Source organism: Ursus americanus, chromosome X (genome assembly GCF_024610735.1).
Source record: "Ursus americanus isolate L20-20 chromosome X, mUrsAme1.1.p, whole genome shotgun sequence".
Taxonomy (NCBI): domain Eukaryota; kingdom Metazoa; phylum Chordata; class Mammalia; order Carnivora; family Ursidae; genus Ursus; species Ursus americanus.
The window spans coordinates 107,922,112-107,941,098 of record NC_142164.1 but is presented as its reverse complement, the minus strand read 5'-3'; the positions used below and the strand labels follow the sequence as shown (position 1 = coordinate 107,941,098).

General features: G+C 43.9%; 2 protein-coding genes across 12 annotated transcripts in view; both read right to left on the bottom strand.

Moving 5' to 3' along the window:
- The window catches only part of PHKA2 (phosphorylase kinase regulatory subunit alpha 2), a 74,597-nt gene extending 69,922 nt beyond the window's left edge, over nt 1-4,675 (bottom strand). For 4 of the 8 annotated variants that reach the window (XM_087859970.1, XM_087859972.1, XM_087859973.1 and 1 more), the window contains exon 1: nt 3,792-4,259. In XM_087859970.1, the coding sequence (XP_087716096.1) occupies nt 3,792-3,869 (78 nt within the window). In that variant the 5' untranslated portion in view covers nt 3,870-4,259. Of the gene's footprint in view, nt 1-3,791; nt 4,262-4,458 lie in introns of those variants that run through there. The other 4 variants (XR_015723420.1, XM_087859975.1, XM_087859969.1 and 1 more) reach the window with 3 other exon arrangements.
- A 4,193-nt stretch (nt 4,676-8,868) lies between these two features.
- ADGRG2 (adhesion G protein-coupled receptor G2) overlaps nt 8,869-18,987 on the bottom strand; it is a 126,501-nt gene continuing 116,382 nt past the window's right edge. For all 4 annotated transcript variants that reach the window (XM_087859388.1, XM_087859387.1, XM_045804052.2 and 1 more), the window contains 5 exons: nt 18,679-18,778; nt 17,833-18,116; nt 15,303-15,404; nt 13,758-13,910; nt 8,869-10,609 (listed from right to left, as the gene is read on the bottom strand). In XM_087859388.1, coding sequence (XP_087715514.1) covers nt 10,425-10,609; nt 13,758-13,910; nt 15,303-15,404; nt 17,833-18,116; nt 18,679-18,778 — 824 coding nt within the window. In that variant the 3' untranslated portion in view covers nt 8,869-10,424. The remainder of the gene's footprint in view (nt 10,610-13,757; nt 13,911-15,302; nt 15,405-17,832; nt 18,117-18,678; nt 18,779-18,987) is intronic.

The window sequence follows — 18,987 nt, the reverse complement described above, 5'->3', positions numbered from 1 at the left end:
GCACTTTTTTCCTTCCTTCTCTAGCAGTGATAAAATTTTCTTTATTCCTCCACTGTTTTAAAAGTTATATATTCCTGGGTAGGGGGAGGATGAAATAGGTGATAGGGATTAGGGAGTGCACTTGTCACGGTGAGCACCAGGTGATGTGTAGAAGCGTTGTATCACTGTATTGTACACCTGAAACTAACATAATACTGTAAAAAAAAAAAAAGTTATGCTTAAAATTTTTTTAAAGCTATATATGCCCTTCGTGTTCAAGCATTACATATAAATTCTTGATTTAAATATATAATACCTCTCCCCTCAACGTGCTAAAGGCCTAAGAATGCTTTAACCCACCTCCCATTCTCCTTCCATGTTATTTCACAGTATTTAATTATATCTTTTTTAAACTTGCCCTAAATCAGTCTTTATTATTACTATTTGTTCCCTACTCCATGTTTTAATTATCCCATCCTTTTCATTTTAAATTCCATTGCCACTAAACAAGCAATATTTACTTACTTACTGTTCTGGTGTCTTTATTATCTGTTTTTTATACCAAATAATCTTTAGTTACAATTACTGCCTTGATCACCATTTCTGATCCATATTCTCTTATCGCTACTTTGTACTTCACACTTTTATGAGCTTTCAAACAGAACTGACATTCAAAAAATGTACAAAGTTAGTATTATCTGGACCAAAGTAAATCTAGGAATTTTTTTTTCAGTCAATAATTATTTGAAGGTAATCCATGGAGTGTATAATTATATTCTCTGTACACGCAAAATCATATCTGCAAAAGGACCCTTTTGTAAACATAGCTCTTTTCGTCTTTGCCTTAAAAATTTAAGTAATATTTAGTAGCAAATATATTTGGCAAGTGACTAATGGAAAAAGTTCTCTTGCACAGATATAAGAAAAGGAACTGACACGCTATTGTCTCTAACTGAAGAATAATTATGAGTTTGACATATTTAAGACTGAACGATTTCTAACAAGTGAAATCAATTTAAAAAGCAAATCAGGGGCACCTGGGTGGCTCATTCAGTTAAGCGTCTGACTTTGGCTCCGGTCAAGATCTCAGGGTCCTGGGATCGAGCCCCTCCTGCTCCGCAGGGAGTCTGTTTCTCCCTTTCCCTCTGCCCCTCTCCCCGCTCATGCCCCTCGTGCTCATGCTCCCTCTCCCTCCCTCCTGCTCTTGCTCTCAAATAAACAAATAATCTTTAAAAAAATAAAAATAAAAAGCAAATCAGAAACAGTTCAGAGCTTGTACCAGCTGACACTGAAAAATACCTCATAAACATCTGCATACATCTACAGGAGATGGGGAGACACAGCATAAATTTTAGAAATCACTAGTCCAGCTCATTCACTTTTTTATGGTAGAATATGCATAAAATTGCCCATTCATTTTTAGAGTGGTTAGGTGACCTAAGATCACTCAGAAAGATGATGAGACCCTAAATTGATTAAGGATCTACAACTGTGAAGACTAGCTGTTGGGGCAGAATGGGTGGGGGAAGGGGGTAAGGAGTGCGAGTCCACAAATGCAGACTCATGGGATTTCCCAGCAGGACTGTCCTTGGAGGATTCTGGTTAGCCACAAGAGTAAAGAGGGCAAATATGAGAGCTTCTCACCAACTACCCCCAAAATAAATACCAACTAAAGGCTGGGACACCTTTTTTTTTAATCATTAAAATGTTGGAGAGGAAAGTCCAACACTGCAAATTTGCTTTAATAAGACAGTCCTTTTACTCCTGAGAGAAGACAAGCCTGGATCAATGGCTGGGTCATTAGGATGGCTCAGAGCCTGCTGGAAGTATTTTATCAACAAGGACCTAACGGTACCTTTCACGTGCCAGGAACACTGCTTAACACAAAAGGAACAAACTAATGAGGCCTCTGTGCTTAAGGACCTCACTGCATCAATGGGGAGACATAATTATGTTTATAGACCAGAAAGCAATTGGTGGTTGTACCAAGGCCTTCAGGAAAGGGAGTAACATGGCCCACGGTGGTGAGGTGACGACGCGTGGCCTAGGTATGTGTGGTCTATGTCAAAGTCACAACACCACCAACAGCACTGTTTACTGATTGCCTACTGGGTGCCAGGCAATGTACTAGGCACTAATTTTTTCTTCTCAATACCTCAGTGGAGGTAGGTGTTATTGTTCCCATTTTACAGATGAGGCCATGGACTTAAGAGAGGTTGAGTAAAGGCTAACATGTCATTCAAGGCAGAGCTGGGCACAAACACAGGTGTGACACAAGAACCAAGCTTCATCAGTTCTCCTTACAGCCCTTCCCTCACAGTAAGGAAGGGAGAAACATTTCGACTTGAATTTTAAAACAATTTGTAGATGTAATTATAATATACTCCCAACAGGAAGGCAAAAAGCAACCACCATTTGCCTGCCTACTTCTTCTTTAATTCTCAACTTAATGTCAACTCTTCCAGGATTCCACCCCTGCTCCCCAAACTGGGTTAAGCTCCCCAAATAAGGACCACAGTTCTTCATGTGCAATTTTAAAAGCCAGTAAGTTCTGAAAATCTAAAGTGTTTTCGTTAAGTTTGCAGCAAGCTTAGTGACAAAAGGTGACCTGAACTGACATGAAACTATTTTAAGTCTTTGCTTTTCCTACTCAGTGTGAATATTCACGTTCAGATGTGAGAAAAATGTGTTTGATTAAGGGACGCTGCCCATTGCAGTTATTATAGAATACATATGCATATTACACCTTTCTAAAATCCAAACATTTCTGACTTGCAAACCACATCTGGCCCCAAGGATCTCAAAGGACTCCAGAACTATACCCTAAAGCATAAATCTCATTGCACTACAAGCATTTATTCTTCTTTGTAAGCCCAGCTCTTGACAGAGTGTCTTCCACATAATAGGGACACAAATATTTCATGAATGAAGAAATAAGACTGAGAAATTGGCTAAGAAGGGAAAATGGTCAGCGGCTTGGGAATGACTATGGTTCCTGACTTTAGGCTGAGCCTCTAACCATGGAATGCTACTTCCTTCTCGGACATGGAAGTCCTATTAATAGTTGCTGCTGATTGAGGGAAAGGGACATAGCTGCTGTCTTCGCTAGGAATAAAAATAGTCCAGTGGTCTTACATGATGGGCCCACATACAACTTTAGCCCAGTAATACAGAACAGCAGGCATATTCATACCTCAGACCACACGGGCAGCCTCACAGGTTCTCCCTGAACTTGGGAGAAGACCTGCATTTGGCTCTGACCCTGCTACATGTGGTAACCTTTTTGGCCTGTAGTTTTCTCATCTGTAAAATATCAACCAGAGTAACCCCTAAGGCCCTCGCAGGTGCGTCTCTAACAAGGTAACTCATGGGAGGGGCAGCAGCAGTTGCCCCACACTCTGGAGGAGCAGGATACAAACCTCAGGACGTTCTTCATTCCTGTCTACTGCCCTGGCAGTCCTGAGTTCACCGTCCCCATTCAGTGTGCTCTGTCCAACCTCTACACACATCCTCTCTCACCCCAAAAAAGAACAGTCGATGCAAAAAGACGCATTTCGGTACCCAGGGCGGGGGGGGGGGGGGGAGGTTCTGTCTTCGATCCCAAACAGAGGTTAAAGAATTCTGCGAAGAGTGGCCGCACAGCCCTTCGGTCCCCTGAAAGAGGACGGGGTGGAATGGGGCTGGGGGTAATCACTGGGCAGCAAGCACTGAATTTAAAGAGAAAACCTCCTAAATGCCAAGTCCCAGGACCGGGAGGGGACTGAGGAGGAGAATAAGTGCACAAGACGGCAGCTCGGGTGGTCCTTCCTTACCTGGTAGCACAGGATGGTTTGCTGGACCAGCCGTGCGTAGCCATCCAAGCGGACCCCGGAATTGCTCCTGCTCCTCATCTCCGCGTGCTGCCGGGGCCGCAGCGCCCGACGGGCTGTGCAGAGGCGGGACGCCCGAACTGCGGCTGCCGAGCGGGCCTGGTTCCCAAACACTCACAGCCCCAGCGAGTTCTCGGGACAGTGCCCGGCGCTGGGAGGTCGAGACTTTTTAAAATGAAAGAACCAAAGTGTGATTGGAAAGCAAGGCAACCAGAGTTTCCCTCCTCTGCAGGGCGCGGGGGCGGTGATGGGGGCTGGCGCTAAGGCGGCCCCTCCTTGACCAGGCTCGCCGCACTCTCGACAGCCGCTGGTCCCGGGCAGCCCCGCGCAAGAAGCCGGGAACTCGGTTCAGGACGTGAGACCGCGACGACCCCGTCGGGCCTTTTTGTCTTCGAGCGGTCTGGAGGAGGCCCCGGGGCGGCCCGCCAACCCCAGCCTACGCTCCTGCCGCAGCCAACTGGCCGCCCCGCCCCCGGACCCGCCCCCGGCCCTGCCGAGGAACGAACCCTCCGAGTCGTGGCTCGAGGGGGAAAGAAAAGGGGGTGGCCCACGGGAGTAGCGGACCACCTGGCTCCGGGTGGGAACCAAATTGCCTCCCTGAGCCCCTTACCTCGCCGCCGGCCGCCGACCCCAGGGGAGGCTGGGAAACAGGCCCTTCCGCGGTGACCACCTGGACGCCCTGGGCCCGCCCCAGGCCCCACCTCTGGACCCGCCTCCGGCTCCGCCCCCGCTGCAGAGCGGAACCCGCGGAGCCGGGCCTGAGGAACAAGGTTAAGGGGACCGCTTCGCCAGACGCCAGAACGTCCCTAGTACGGTCGCTTGTGGCCCTGCCAGGTCCTGAGATGAGCTCACGACCGCGTCCGTGACCCCGCCCTCCAGCCCCGCCCCCGCATCGGAGCGGAACCCCGGAGCCAGGGAGATAAAGAACGGGTTCCAGGGCTCCTCCCCGAGTTGCCATGAGGCCCCGGGGTTGGGCAGCCAGCCTCACCGGAGGCGGGAGAAGTAGGCCCGCCCACCGCGGCCGCCTGGGCTGGCCGCTGGCCAGGATCAGAATTCTGTACCTGGCTGCGTCTCCACCGCCGAGCAGAAGCCGAGTAGTGGCGCCCCTCAGAGAAGGAAAGGGGGCGGTCGGGGCATGGTCCCCCAGCCGCACCCCCCCATCCGCCCTTCGGCTCCTGTAGCCCCTGCCCTGATCACCCCTCTGTAAGTCAGGCCTACAGTCCACCTCCTACAGGCCTACAACTTGAAATTGGCATTTTCAAAGCGGCTGATTACCTACAGTTCACAGTCTTCGACCCAGTGTTCATTTTTCAACAAAATCTGTTCCACTGGACAGCTCGGCTAATGTAATTTTCAAAAGGCCTCTGCTAGTCTCCATGCATTTACTGTATGATTGACCTAGTAGGCCACTCCTCCTCCTCGCCTATCTGAAGCCTCTTTTTTTCTTTTAAGATTTTATTTGTTTATCTGAGAGAGAGATTGAGCCAGGGGGATGCAGTAACCCCGTGATCATGACCTGAACTGAAGGCAGCAGCTTAACGAATTGAGCCATCCAGCCGCCCCTGAAGCCTATCCTTTAAGAGCCAACTCAGTTCCTCCCTCCTAAAAGCCCTCCCCATTCTCTGAATTGCCATGTAATTTCTTTGTAAGAACTTAGGTTTTGGAGTCAATGCAAATTCAAATTCCGGTTCTGCCATTGACAAGTGCTGTGAACTTTAGCATGCCATTGCAGCAGTTTGAAATTCAAGGTTCTCATCTGTAAAATGGGGATAATAGCACCTACTTCCTAGGGTGGCTAACATCAAGGGGAGGAATGTAAAGCACTTACCACCATGCCTAGCTCACAGAAAAGTACTTCATAAATCACAGCTGTTTTCATCTATCATTTGACAATGTATTGCCTCGTGTTTTCGTTTTCAGATGAGGCATGCTTTTCTAAATGGATTGTAAGATACTCATTCAAACAGCCTTTGAGGGGCGCCTGGGTAGCTCAGTAGGTTAAGGGCTGACTCTTGGTTTTCCGCTCCAGTGGTGATCTCAGGGTGGTGAGATCCAGCCCTTCCCCCCCCCCTCCGTAGGGTTCCGAGCTCAGCTCACAGTCGGCTTAGGACGGTCTCTTCCTCCCCCTCCACTGCCGCCCTCTCTCATAAAAATTAAAAAAAAAAAAAAAGTTTTGGGGCACCTGGGTGGCTCAGTTGGTTTAGCGTCTGCCTTCTGCTCAGGTCATGGTCCCAGGGCCCTGGAATCAGCCCTGTGTTGGGCTCTCTGCTTGGTGGGAAGGTTGCTTCTCCCTCTGCCTCTGCCTCTGCCTGCCACTCTGCCTGTGTACTCTCTCCCAAATAAATAATTTTTTTAAAAAAAGTCTTTGAAATCTCCTGCCATGTCTGGAACAGTGCTGAGCATGTAGTTGTAGCTGAGTGTCGAATGAATGAAAGAAAATCAGTCCCGCTAACTGGGTCCCCTTAACTGAATTCACTTTAGAAATTCCATACCACAAATCTATGTCACTCAACTAAAGCACCAAACCCCACATCATGTCACATTTTTTCTTACTATTGGCTCTTAAATTATGCAGCAATCCATGTGATGTGCCTCCATGCAGAATTTGCAATGGTCAAGGGGTAAATAAAATTAGACATTAAGTTATCACCATTCAATCTCTTCTGGAATCGGGATATGTACTCTTACTAGAACTCATATTCTGCATCAAAAAGCTGGGATGGGATCATTGCATCTTTACTGTTATTGTTCACACTGAATGCTTCTTCAAGAGTCTATTTTGCAGCCATAGAGGGAAATAAGTGATAACCTTTGCTCATTACCTGTCATTTCCATCCAGTATAGAAACATTCTCAGTTTATCTCATTCTTAGTAAATTCTTCTATGCACACATATACCCCTTTTGGTGTATAGCTAGCCTACATTCTTAAGCTTTGGTCTATGCTTTAATGAATATTATCGTATCAGCTATATTTTTCCATAAGCTTGAAATTCAAGGATAAAACCAAGAAGGAAAGCTACTACTTTTTAGCTTCTAAATTTCCATGCATACTTTGGACCTAAGCTGTGCAATATAAAAATCAGACTTGTATCTTAGTATCCCTATGTCCCTAAGATACAAAACTTCCATATCTTGGTTTCTATATCCAAGAAGCCTTTCTCTGGCTAATGATCCAATAGACAGAAACCTGTCCCCAAGTCATTTCTCAAATATTTGTCAAGAATCAGATATGGAACATGATGGGGTATGTTGTTGTTTCTGAAGCTGATTCATGATCTTTGTAGATATGAAAGGCCAAAACTGGACTCTAGGGTCCACACAGGACTTCTCTGATCTCATCCAGAGGGTCTGCCTCAAGGTCCTGCCATAGGGGCTCAGGTCAACGAAGTTCCCAGAGAGCCCCATGTCAGCAACCAAGATAGAAACCATCCAGTGTTTCTTCTGGAAGGCTCAAATTTTTGACCCTAAGGAAAAGCACCCCATCTTTGACACAAAAGAGAGGGTCCATTCTGAATGAATTTTCTGAAAAGAGGCAATTTGCCAAATTTTGTTATTTCTATAACAATTAAATCTTTGTTGACTGGAGATCATTTTCATTGCAATATTTTAAAGAATGTACAATTTGTCTCTGTTCCAGATTCCTGTAGCTAGTTTGAGACTAAGAGGTAAAGAGTAGAAACATCAGGGAGTGTAAGATTTCTTCTCAATGAAGAATATACAGATATGTATAAAAGAATATATTCTGGAAGAATGGGTTCAATTTTTGACTGCCCCAACATTTTGATGCTGTACCTAGAGAAAAGAAAAAAGAATCTGACGAGAATTCTGCCCATTCAAATTATGTTTTTATGTCCACCCAGTCTTTCCTTTTTCCTGTCCTTCAGACTCCAACTGCATCAGTTGGAGCTGAGGCAGAGAGAAACTGAATAGTCCCTAAAATGCTGTTATGGAGAAAAATGAGAACACACTAGTCCATTCAGTAAATTGTTCGTTTAGTGAAGTAGCCCTTTGTCAAAATGGCCTTCAAACTAACCTGCTCCCTGGGTGACCTCATTAGATACGAATGAAGCCATTTCACCATTTTTGCTGAAACTAGTCCTGATGCTGCTCCCTGAAGTTAAGAGTTACTCTGTGGGATTAATGATTGCAGTGTGTTTTGGGGAAAAACTTCTCGAATGTCCTGAGAAAATTCTTCTTCAAAAAAAAAATTGCTGTGATGCTCCTTGCCTCCTCATCCTAGCACTTCCTCTGTCTCCTTCAGTGGAGTCTCAGATTGTGAGACCAATTTTAAACTCAAAGAAGGATGCTTCTCGGGAACATTCTCTCTGTCCTGCCCCTTATCTGTGGGAAGTAAAAAAAAAAAATAGACAAGAGAATTTGGCTTAAGAACCACAGCCCAGACACAAAACACAGTAAGGAAAATGAGGGGGCAACGGACAGGCTCTAAGAACACGGGACACGGTGCACCCTTTGGTGTACACTTTGATTACATCGTCTCCAGGAGATCTGGTCTCGGAGATCTCACACGCGGATCTCAGGTATCTCACCACCCTCCTCCTCAATTCAATCCTCAACCTCTTGGAGGCAGTGGAGCATCACGGGAGAGATTGCTCAAAGCCCTCTACTAGAACCAAGGCCAGCTTCCCTCATTTGTGGCTCTCCTGGACTAATCAGCTCCCCAGAAATCCCTAATCCTGTCCTCACCTTCTTGAAATCCTACTGTTCAATGCTGAGGGTGCAGAGAGATGGAGGGGGGATCCAAATCTGGGGCTGTGCAGGCCAATGCCAACATGTGTTCAAGAGGGAATCTTGAAAGAGTATAAGGGGAAAATGAAGAAGAGACCTCAGAAACTGATCTCGTGGGGAGGAACCTTGCTCTAACCTCACAGTCACTGTGTGTCTGCTGTTTGCCAAAAGATGTTACCGTCACTTTCCTCTTAATCGGGCCACTCACATGTCACACCGCCAGGGAAAGAGATCGCAGGTGCCTTCTCTCAGTGAAAGCTTTCAAACTCAAAGGACTGAACTACAAATTTATTTCGGCGATCTTAACATTTTTGTCAATTTTAACATAAATACAAGACAATTAAATAGATCGGAGAAGAAATATTGCGAAGGCAAATCAGCACTCACAGAGGTGTGTTACGTTGTTACTGTGGTTAGTCGGGGATACAACATTCACTTGAAATATATGCAAGGGAACCGTAGTGAAGGACCTAACTACAGGGTTTTGCGAGGTTCCTAATCAGGACACACTTGAGGCATCGCTCAGGCAGCTTAGGTGGGAAGCAAGATAAGCCCTCTATAACTAGGAGCAATCAGGGTTTGATATATATGGAAACAATAGCATTGTGGGATAGTTCACGTTCCCAACAGCTGCTCCCCCTTGTCACTATACATTCTTCAAGACTTGACACCTTTTAAAAATAATTATAGCTCTGGCTGGGCCAGAGTGTACCAGTCATAACAACGAAAGTACTATGCAGTCACCTTTTAAAGAACAGCAATATGATTCTTTTCCCTCATATGCATCTCCTTTAAAAAGGAATCCTACTCTACTCCCCTTTTCGGAAAGGCTCTGGGGATTTGAGAAGTGGCAGTGTTTGTATCTCCTCCACATTCACAATTTTCCTGACAGATGGTCTAGATTACAGTTCCATCCCTCTCCGTGGCCAACGTACTAAGCGAAACATCTTGGTGCAGATTCCATAATCTGGTGATTAGGGATGAGGTCAAGAGATGGATATTGGGACTGGATGCCGCATATGGTTGTACACATCGGGCCCCGCACGAGGGTACACCCAAGAGGATGAGTGGGGCTAACATAGGGCCTCCACTCTGTTTGCCAAACCATGAGTTCTCGGGCTGTGTCTGCCCAGTGGGGGCACCTTTTGCCGGCTCGCTCAAAGGCACTCTATGAGCTAATTGTGGCACTGTCTGCGTACATTTTTTCCAGTCTGGCTGGCACCATTATTTCTTGATTTCAGTGAAGCTTCTGTATTTCACATCCCATATAATCTCCAAAAGGAGCTTTAGAATTCACTGAGCCAGCAAGGATTTTCTGAATTATCACATTAGACACAATAACACAACCACGGTTCTACAAAGAAATTAATTTACACAGTAGAAAATAAATACAAAAAAATGTAGAAGATATTTGACATGTGGGTCCCTAGAATTTAGCTTATTTACAACAAAGGCATGCACAACTAAACTCACCAACAGGCTGAAGCCAACAGCTGCTTTATAGGACCTCATCATAGATGACTTAGCCTCTTTAAAATGCGGCTAGAAATGAACTACTTTGATTTTAAAAGAGTCTTTATTCTTACTGTGTTGTTTAAACCCAATCTTCTTTTAAAATGAAGGATAAAAAACCAAATGGCAAATGTCTAAAAACCACGTATAATGTCTTGGGTTTCCTCTTCCAATAACCATTGCCCTCAATTAGCATATGTTCCTCCAGAGGTTGCTGAGTATAAAATTAGTTGATTTTCATACATCTCACATTGTGTAAAAGGTAAAATTGGACATTTTCACTTTCAAGCATCATGCTTTGATTTTAGAAAAAGGAATCACATTTGCTCAATGAAGTGTAAGCTCCCCCGCTTTGAAGTCCTTCTGAGAGCGATCCGGCTTTTACCATTGCACGAATCTTCTTTCTCGGTAAACATGTGCTGCTTTCCAGTGAAATCATGAAGGCACACATCTCCATTCTGAACACTGAAAGAAACACCATTCTTCTCCGTAGAAGCATTCCCTATATAAGGAAAAACAAAATTGGGGTCATGAAGTTTCCACAGAAAGCAATTAAAAAATAAACACAGGTAAACATGACTTTGTTCTGAAGTAGACGCAGGTAGTACATGGATTGTTTTTAAATACAGTTATGATACATTGTCATGTTTTACTTTTTGTTCCTTCCCTGAGGCCACTCAAAGTAAGCAAAACAAACGAGAATGCGTCAGAAACCAGTGCTCTGTGGCAATTTTTTCTTCAATGAAACGGTCAAAATATGAAGCAAAGCAATATATTTGATTTGAAAAGGCCCATTTCCTACCTCTGGTTGATCATGTTATCGAGAAGTAGCTTCTGTGTAGTATGACCTAATGTAATATTCTGGTCTCCCCCAAAAGATTAAGGTTAGCAGAGATCCCCCTATGTGCCCTTACAAGGTTCTTGGTTCCTTAAGATTCCTATAAAATAAAACTTGGTACCAGAGAAAACCAGAGCAACGATAGTCATGGCCAAGAACAAACCATCTCTGGTAGATTAAACCGGCCCCTCTGACTAAATCAGGACACCACTGATTCCCATGAGGAAAGCGCCGATTAATTACGGCCTCAGAGTCCAGGCCAGGGTGCAGCTGGGCATTCTAGAGACATCGTAGTTTGGATCTGGTCCTCCCACCCCGCAAGCAGGCCCTCAACTGTGTGTGTAGGCAGTACGGAGCCACAGCAGCTGAGACCCTCTGGCTACCTGGTACCACCCTGACCATTTTACTACTGGAAGACAATATAGAAAGTCAAATAACGGGGTGCCTGGGTGGTGTAGTCAGTCGAGTGACCAACTCTTGGCTTCAGCTCAGGCCGTGATCTCAGGGTCCTAAGATTGAGCCCCGTGCCGGACTCTGCGCTCAGTGCAGAGTCTGCTTGAAATTCTCTGTCCCTCTAGCTCTGTCCCTTTCACTTGTGCACTCTCCCTCTCTCTCTCTAAAATAAATAAATGAATAAATCTTAAAAAAAAATAAAGCTAAATAATATGCCCATTTTTTAGTTCATGCTATAATCATCATCATAACGATTAACAGTGCTGAGAACTTTATATTATCTCATTTATTATACTACATATTGAGTGCTATTATCATCCCCATTTCACAGATGATGAGACTAAGGTTTCAGAAATCAAGTGCTTTGTACAAGGTTATGCAGCTCAGAACTGATGGAGTCAACATGTGATGTTTCTTTCAGACTGTGAGCTTGTGGCCCCCCCATATATTGAGTGAGATGGCTGCTGGTGCCCAAGCCTCTAAAGCGTAACCAAATATGTAGCATTCACACAAACTAGGTGATGGATACGGTCAACACAGCCCAAATAGGGCACGTGCCCATCTGAGGCAGCTGTCTTGATTCAGGCATTTTAGTTTGAGGACATTTTGGTGCAGGGACAATTTGACCTAGTATAATAAACCATTAAACTTCCAGCTTCTTTTTTTGGAATTGCCCATCCCATCCCTCATCCACCCCAGATCCTGGTGTGCAGCCTGAGGAGTCAGGGATGTCCATCTGATGAGCATGTTGCGTGGTATTAAAAACTTGGCCGTTCGGGTGGCCTAAAATGTACCCCCCCCCACTGTCGGCCATCAAAAACAGCTGTGTCAAATCAGCCATGTCAAACAGCTGTGCAAAACGTGTTGCTTCAGTCAAATCTGATTTCCCTAAGCGTGGCAACACAGGCTAGGCAAGTGAGGCTTCATCTGTGAGTTGTTTCTAGAACATGGAAAAATCTGGCTTTAAGAGCTCCAAACCGTTCTGTCCAAGCCAACAGGCTTTCTGATGTGTTGTGATTCTGAGGATTCAAGAAGACTTACCTCACACCTCTGACTTCTCTGCTTTGAACTTGCTTTTTTACACTAACTTATCAGTCCGTCTCGACTGCTCCTGTCTCTATTCTCTTTACTTACATTGAGTCATTCCTGATAGAGCCATTTGTCCTAGAACCCAGAGCTCTTACCTTGGCAACTAGGGTAAGGAGCTAAGGCCAGATGGTAGGTGTTTTTCATCTTCTACAGCAATGGTTCTCAATGAAGGGGAGGTGGGTGATTTTACCCCTTAGGGGACATTCCACAATGAGGACATTTTTGGTTGTCACAACTGGGGGTGAGTGGGTGGAAACAAGGGATATTGCTAAACGTCCCCAACTGTATAGGACAGCCTCCCCCACCCCAACAAAGAGTTACCTAGCTCCAAATGTCAATTGTGCCAAGGTTGAGAAACCTTGACTTAGAGGCATTCTATTGTATTTTTAAATTCTATGTAAACCAGCAGGACCTCCCATCTTTAGGATGTTGGAAAATTGACAGGTTTATGAACCTTCTCACATATTTATTTGAATTCATCATGAAAATAATTAATATCCTAAAACGATGAATAAAGGCAAATTCTCCAGGGAAAGAGAAAGTATCCAAACAGAAATATAAATTTTTATGAAAATGCAAAAGATGTATTAAGAAGCCAAAGAAGAATGAAATACATAAGCTTTTACGAGTAATGGACAGCCCAAGTGTATGAAAGAAAGAAAACGTAACGGAAGTTTTAGCTAGAAATGTCAGAATTAGTAATAAGGAGGCGTTACAGCAATAATCTATTCATATACTGGTGACACACATGGTCACCAGTACTGGTCACAATTCATCTCGGCAGTATTTGATATATAAATGGGGATCTGGGCACTGCCACAAGGCCACCATGCTGTGGAAAAGAAGGAACAAATACGACAGGCAAAAAATAGGAAGGTTTAAAAGTGTTGAAAATATGTATGATTATAGATGTACTAAAAAAATCGTTATGGTCTTAACTATTTTTGGTACAGCTTACACAGCAGGAGCACAGCACTGAGGTCTTTGGGCAGTCCTTAAATCAGGGTTTGCAACGTGAAACCTTTTAGGTCATCATTAAGTCCCATCATGAAAAACTAAACCTCAAAAACAAAAAAAATGTTTTTCTGGTATTTGCTCTGAACTGAATACATTTGGATTAATAAACTTTCTCTTCCATAAGGGAGCCACATTTTGATCCACTAGTCATATGTACTTCCTCTCTTTGCTTAGCAAAAATGCCATTAAAGGATAAAGCTACTTTAATAAAACAAACACCAGCTTGAGAAGTACTATGTTTAGTGATACGTACCATTCCCACTCGCAAGGCCTGAGCAATCGTTATTCACCAGCAGCGTGGTGGAGTGCGTGGAGTTACTGTTTGACTGTAAGGAATTTGAAGAGCTGGACACTCCTTGGTTTACAGTCTGCTTCTTTAAACCATTAGTAGCAGTTTTACTCCAATCTACAGCAGAATGAGCATTTCAGAAAAACAGGGCAGAATGTTGAAGCTCAAATGCAAGAGACAGATCACAGTGGAACTTGTTCTAGCAACTGATCTCACTTCCAGATCCCACTTCCACTTCTTACAAAGAAGGCACAGATTTCATAAGCTGGTGTGATAAAATGTATTTTCATTTAAGATTATTTGCCTTTTGTCCTTTAAAGGACCACCTGGTTAAAAGTAACCTATATTCTCTTGGACTAAAGGCCCTGCTCATTTGATTGTGTCTATAGATATCCACCGAATTAGGCAGTACTCCAGAGCCAAGGACTGTCTTAACAAGAACACAAGATGGGACACCTGGGTGGCTCAAATGGTTAAGCGTCTGCCTTTGACTCACGTCATGATCTCAGGGTCCTGGGATCGAGCCCCACATTAGGCTCCCTGCTCAGCCGGGGAGTCTGCTTCTCCCTCTGCCTGCTGCTCCCCCTGCTTGTGCTCTCTCTCAAATAAATAAATAAAATCTTTAAACAAAAACACAAGAGAACCGCGTTGTGGTGATGGGTGGCTCTTAAATGACTTAAAATGACCGAACTATATGTACTGCCATTTCTGAGTACAGATGTCATGCACACAGGTGTCTGCCATACTGCAAAGGTGGTATTCATAGGTGGTATTCATGTAAAAGGAATTTAGGTTTCCAAACAGTACTTCAGTTTTCTTATTTTCTTGAAAAGGAGCCATTTGCTCTGCAACACAGCAGGGCACACCTGAAAACAACTTCAAAATAACCGAAGGTATGCTGAAGCTTATATACAACATCTGGCCCACTAACAAATTAAGCAACAGACAACCAGGACCTGTGGAAAAAAGGTTGAGCCAAGGCTTTTTTTTAATAAGAAAATAATATGCTTTATTAAAGAATTATAGAATTCTTTTAATGTTTTTATTTGAAGTCCAGTTAGTTTACATATAGTGTACTATTAGTTTCAGGTGTACACGTAGTGACTCAGTCCTTCCACACGTGCTGAATGCTCATCACGACACGTGCCCTCCCGAGTCCCGATCACCTGTTTCACCCCTGCCCCCATCCCCCAGGTTGAGCCAAGACTTAACAAGTTATGAAGGTAAATATGAAAAATTACTTCGGACAAATGGAAAACCTGAGCTCAAAAGGAAAAATGGCACTCTTGTTTCATTTAAGAAGCAATGAGCCCATTAGTCCTATTGTTCACGAAATTCCCAGGTATGAGCAATTATTTTTTAATTCACTACGGTTTTTTTCCCCTAACGTTCATAACTGGGATCCGTTCATTGATTTCCAGATCTGACAGCCCTTTGGCATTGATTGCTTTAGATATTAACTTATGTCTTTTCCTCAAGATTTAAGAGGAGAAAAAGGTCAATCTTTACCAGAATTTTCAGCCAGCCGTAACTTTCCACAACAAAGATACCGCCTCCATTGTTTTCTGACGTTCTCTTTTGCTACACAGTAAAAGATGAATATGAAAAATCCTATGGAGAAAAAAAAAAAACCTGTAACATAATTCCAAACTGAGACCTGAATGTCATGAGCTTCCTTTGCAAAAGATAAAATCTTTGGCAGCTACAGGCAAAGTGAAATTTTGCAAATGGGAAAATAAAAATTCCAAAGTCCTAAGAAAGTCTGCTATTGAAAGGCAGCCTGAAGGGACTCTTTGTAAGATAAAAAATACTTACAAGAGGAATGATAACTCCCTATTTCCAAAATTAAACTGTCTCTCCTCTCACATCCCATCCTTGGCATTCCCTGTCTTTGGACGTATAAGCCATCCACTCCACTCAGGATGCCAGGTCAGACCTAGGCTCCTACTTCCCCACCCTTCCATAGTTACGATCCATCGTCATGTTCTGTCAAGTGTCACATCCTCCTCTGTCTCAAATCCCTCGCTCCCCCTCCTCTCCAGCCCGTGGCAGAGTCCCTTGCCTGGGCCCCTCCCTCTTCCTCCCAAGCCTGCGCTGCCCCGCCCCGCACCCCCCCACACACTGCTGTCCTTGTCTGCCTTCCAGCCTTCCTCTAATCTATTCAAGGAAATTCTCCACTGGCGTCCTGGCCACGAAGAGAGCAACACTACAGACCTGAAGAGGCGCTGGGGTTCTGCCTGCCACCCATCTTCTTCCTGGTCCTGCAGGCATGGGGCTCCACGCTGCTACCACGCCTCAAGGCTTTTGCCAATGAATATTTGCTGAATCAATGAGACTTCTGAAGTCTCCCTCTCTGGAAACCCCAGTGGATCTTTAAAATCTTCCTTTTACAAATCAGGATTATTTCTAGTACTGTACACATGCCCATCCTAAAAACTGCCATCTTGACTACTGCACACCTTTGTTTATCTGCCACCCTTGGGTGGCTCCCCTTGGTTGCATAAGAGGAGAAACAGCATGTACGAGAGAGATCAAAATGGGCCTGCCAAAGTCCCAACTCAGCTTTACTTTAATCAACCCCAAAGCCCTGTGAATTAAGCATTAGTTCCCTTTTGTAAATGAAATGATGTGTTCCTTTCATCTATTCACATTCTAATGAGAAGACATCCTGGGGGAAATGAAGACAGAGGAAGGTTCAGTTCCCACATTAAATATATGAGGATAGGTAACCTGCTTTCGTGTTTGTGATTAGTGTGATTTGGGCATATTTTTTTTTCTTTTAGCATGCCATTAAGGCAAATAAAACTTCTGTTTAATACTATGTGGTGTAACACCTGGATATACCAATTCAGGAACTAGTACATTGTAAGTTAAAATTAACAGGGGCGCCTGGGTGGCTCAGTCGGATAAGCGTCAACGCTTGATTTTGGCTCAGGTCACAATCTCAGGGTCCTGTGATCAAACCCCCGCATTGGGCTCCACTTCTCTCCTCCCTCTCCCTCTGCCTCCCCCTGCAAATAATAAAGAAATCAATCTCTAAATACATAAAATCTTTTTTAAAACATTTAACAAACTATGTAACCAACAAGTATATTAACTGGCTTCCTCCAAATAAGAACGGATAGCTAAATCAGGCATCTGAATTCAACCTCAGGCTGGGATTTCTTGGAAAACCAGCAAAATGATCTGCTGCCTGACAGAACTATGGGAGGACGCTATGGGAGCTGAAAGCAACAGGAAGGGAACGATGAAAACGGGCAGAGGAGAACAAATTAAAAGGTACCCCAACAGAGGATTTGGAATAGAAGGAAACCAAGGGACATGAATTATCGTTATTGTTATGTAAACCTATTAGCCTGCTTGGCATTTAATGCCAAAGTACGTCCATTAAAAATTAATTACAGCTGACAAGTCCTTTATAATGCTGATCCGAAAAGAGTTAGTAATTTGCTTTTCTGAACACCACAACTTGATGGGTTGGGAAATGACTGCAGCTGGGCTTCAGGAACAAATGGAAAGGAGTGAAGAGGAAGGAAGCAGAGCCTGCCCCTTTCCCGCCTCGGTCACCACCACTTCTCACAAAAAGCCCCTGGGCCGGGCCGTGGACACTCGGCTCTACGTATTGACTTCACATTTCTCATCGTCTTCACATCAAACAGACCTAGAAGGTGGGCGCGGCAAGACGTCACCAGGACATTTATGGTCATGCGCACTTTGCTTTATGCATGTTCTACCTCCGTAAAAAGATGAAAAACAAACAAAAAAAAGGGCAAGGAACCAAGTGAAGGAGAGTGACTCCCATTATGAGTTCCTGGCGGGTTCCCCTCAATATGTTCTCTCTGAGGAGACAGTATGGATAAGGAGGACAAAAGGACCCGTTTCTTCCAAGGATCTCCAAGCACCCCTTTTCAAAGATGAATCTGTTTTTCAACAAGTAAGTTTCAAGCTACGAAATAAGCTACTTGGCAGACACTCTAAATATGAGACATTTTTAGTTCGCCTGGGATCATTCATGTGTAGTTAGTGCTGTACAGCTTACCTTGTAAGGTGTTAAAGATTGCGAAGAGATACATGAAAGTGACGTTAACTGGTCCCCAGGCAAAGAAGGCAAAACCCCAAGTAATGCCCAGTAAAAATGTAAGGCCGGCAACGCTCCTGAGGTCTTGAATACTGGTTTTCCGCTGGGCTCCCAGTTGTTTCTTCTTTTTAATTCGACAGAGCTGAACCAGGACCACAATGAACATACTGATATTCAGCAAAAATATCACACAGAAATATCCCACAACTGTAATATAGAATACAGCATTGCTGTTGATCCAGCAACTGGAATTTGGGGGGAAAAACAATGGGGAACATATTACAGTGCTGAAATACGGTTCAAAATGATACAATGAATCTATATCATTTTACTGAAACATCTCCTAAAAATATAAGAGAAATAAAAAAGATAAAATCGGCTGTTCTCCAACAACTACTTAAGGCTCGAAGGAAAAAAAAAAAACCGAAGAGTTTATTTTAGGACACTTGGTGATTAGAAGTATTTAAAAACTATTCTTTGAAAACATTCAGGATTTTACCCCCTTTAAATCTTAGTAACTCTATCCATGAGTCTTTACTAATATAATGTAGCTGGTATTTCATTTTTATCAGAGGCTTAGAAAAGTATTTTCAAAATACTTCCAATTCCTTTTTTTGAATACTTAAGTAGTAGTGCAGCATTTCCGACTAGCTTATCTCACCACATACGTAACTGAGAAGACTGCTATAAATGTGACTGGATTTTATTAGAATGAGAGCCACAGTCGATATGCTGATTACATACTCCACTTTCTTGGAGAATTGTTTTCCTGTTCACTTAACATTCCCTCGGGGGCTTTGTACTCACAAGTCGTCAGGTGAGCCATTGGGGAATTTCCCATAGGACCCAAGGCCATAGTTATTCGGGGATATAGCCAGGACGATGGTCACGACCACAGCTGGTACCCCTGGAAGATGGGAAACATCAGTCACACGGAGTTCTAATAACCATGGTGGTGAGAAGAAAGACTAGAGATCACATTCTATTTTCTTTGGTAGAAGATTGCTGAGCTGTTCACCAAACCCTGTTTCTCCTTCTCCTTGGCACACGGCTAGACCTCTCCCAGCCTGCTTTGCAGCTAGCTGGGTGTGGCCACGTAACTAGGTCTTGGTCAAT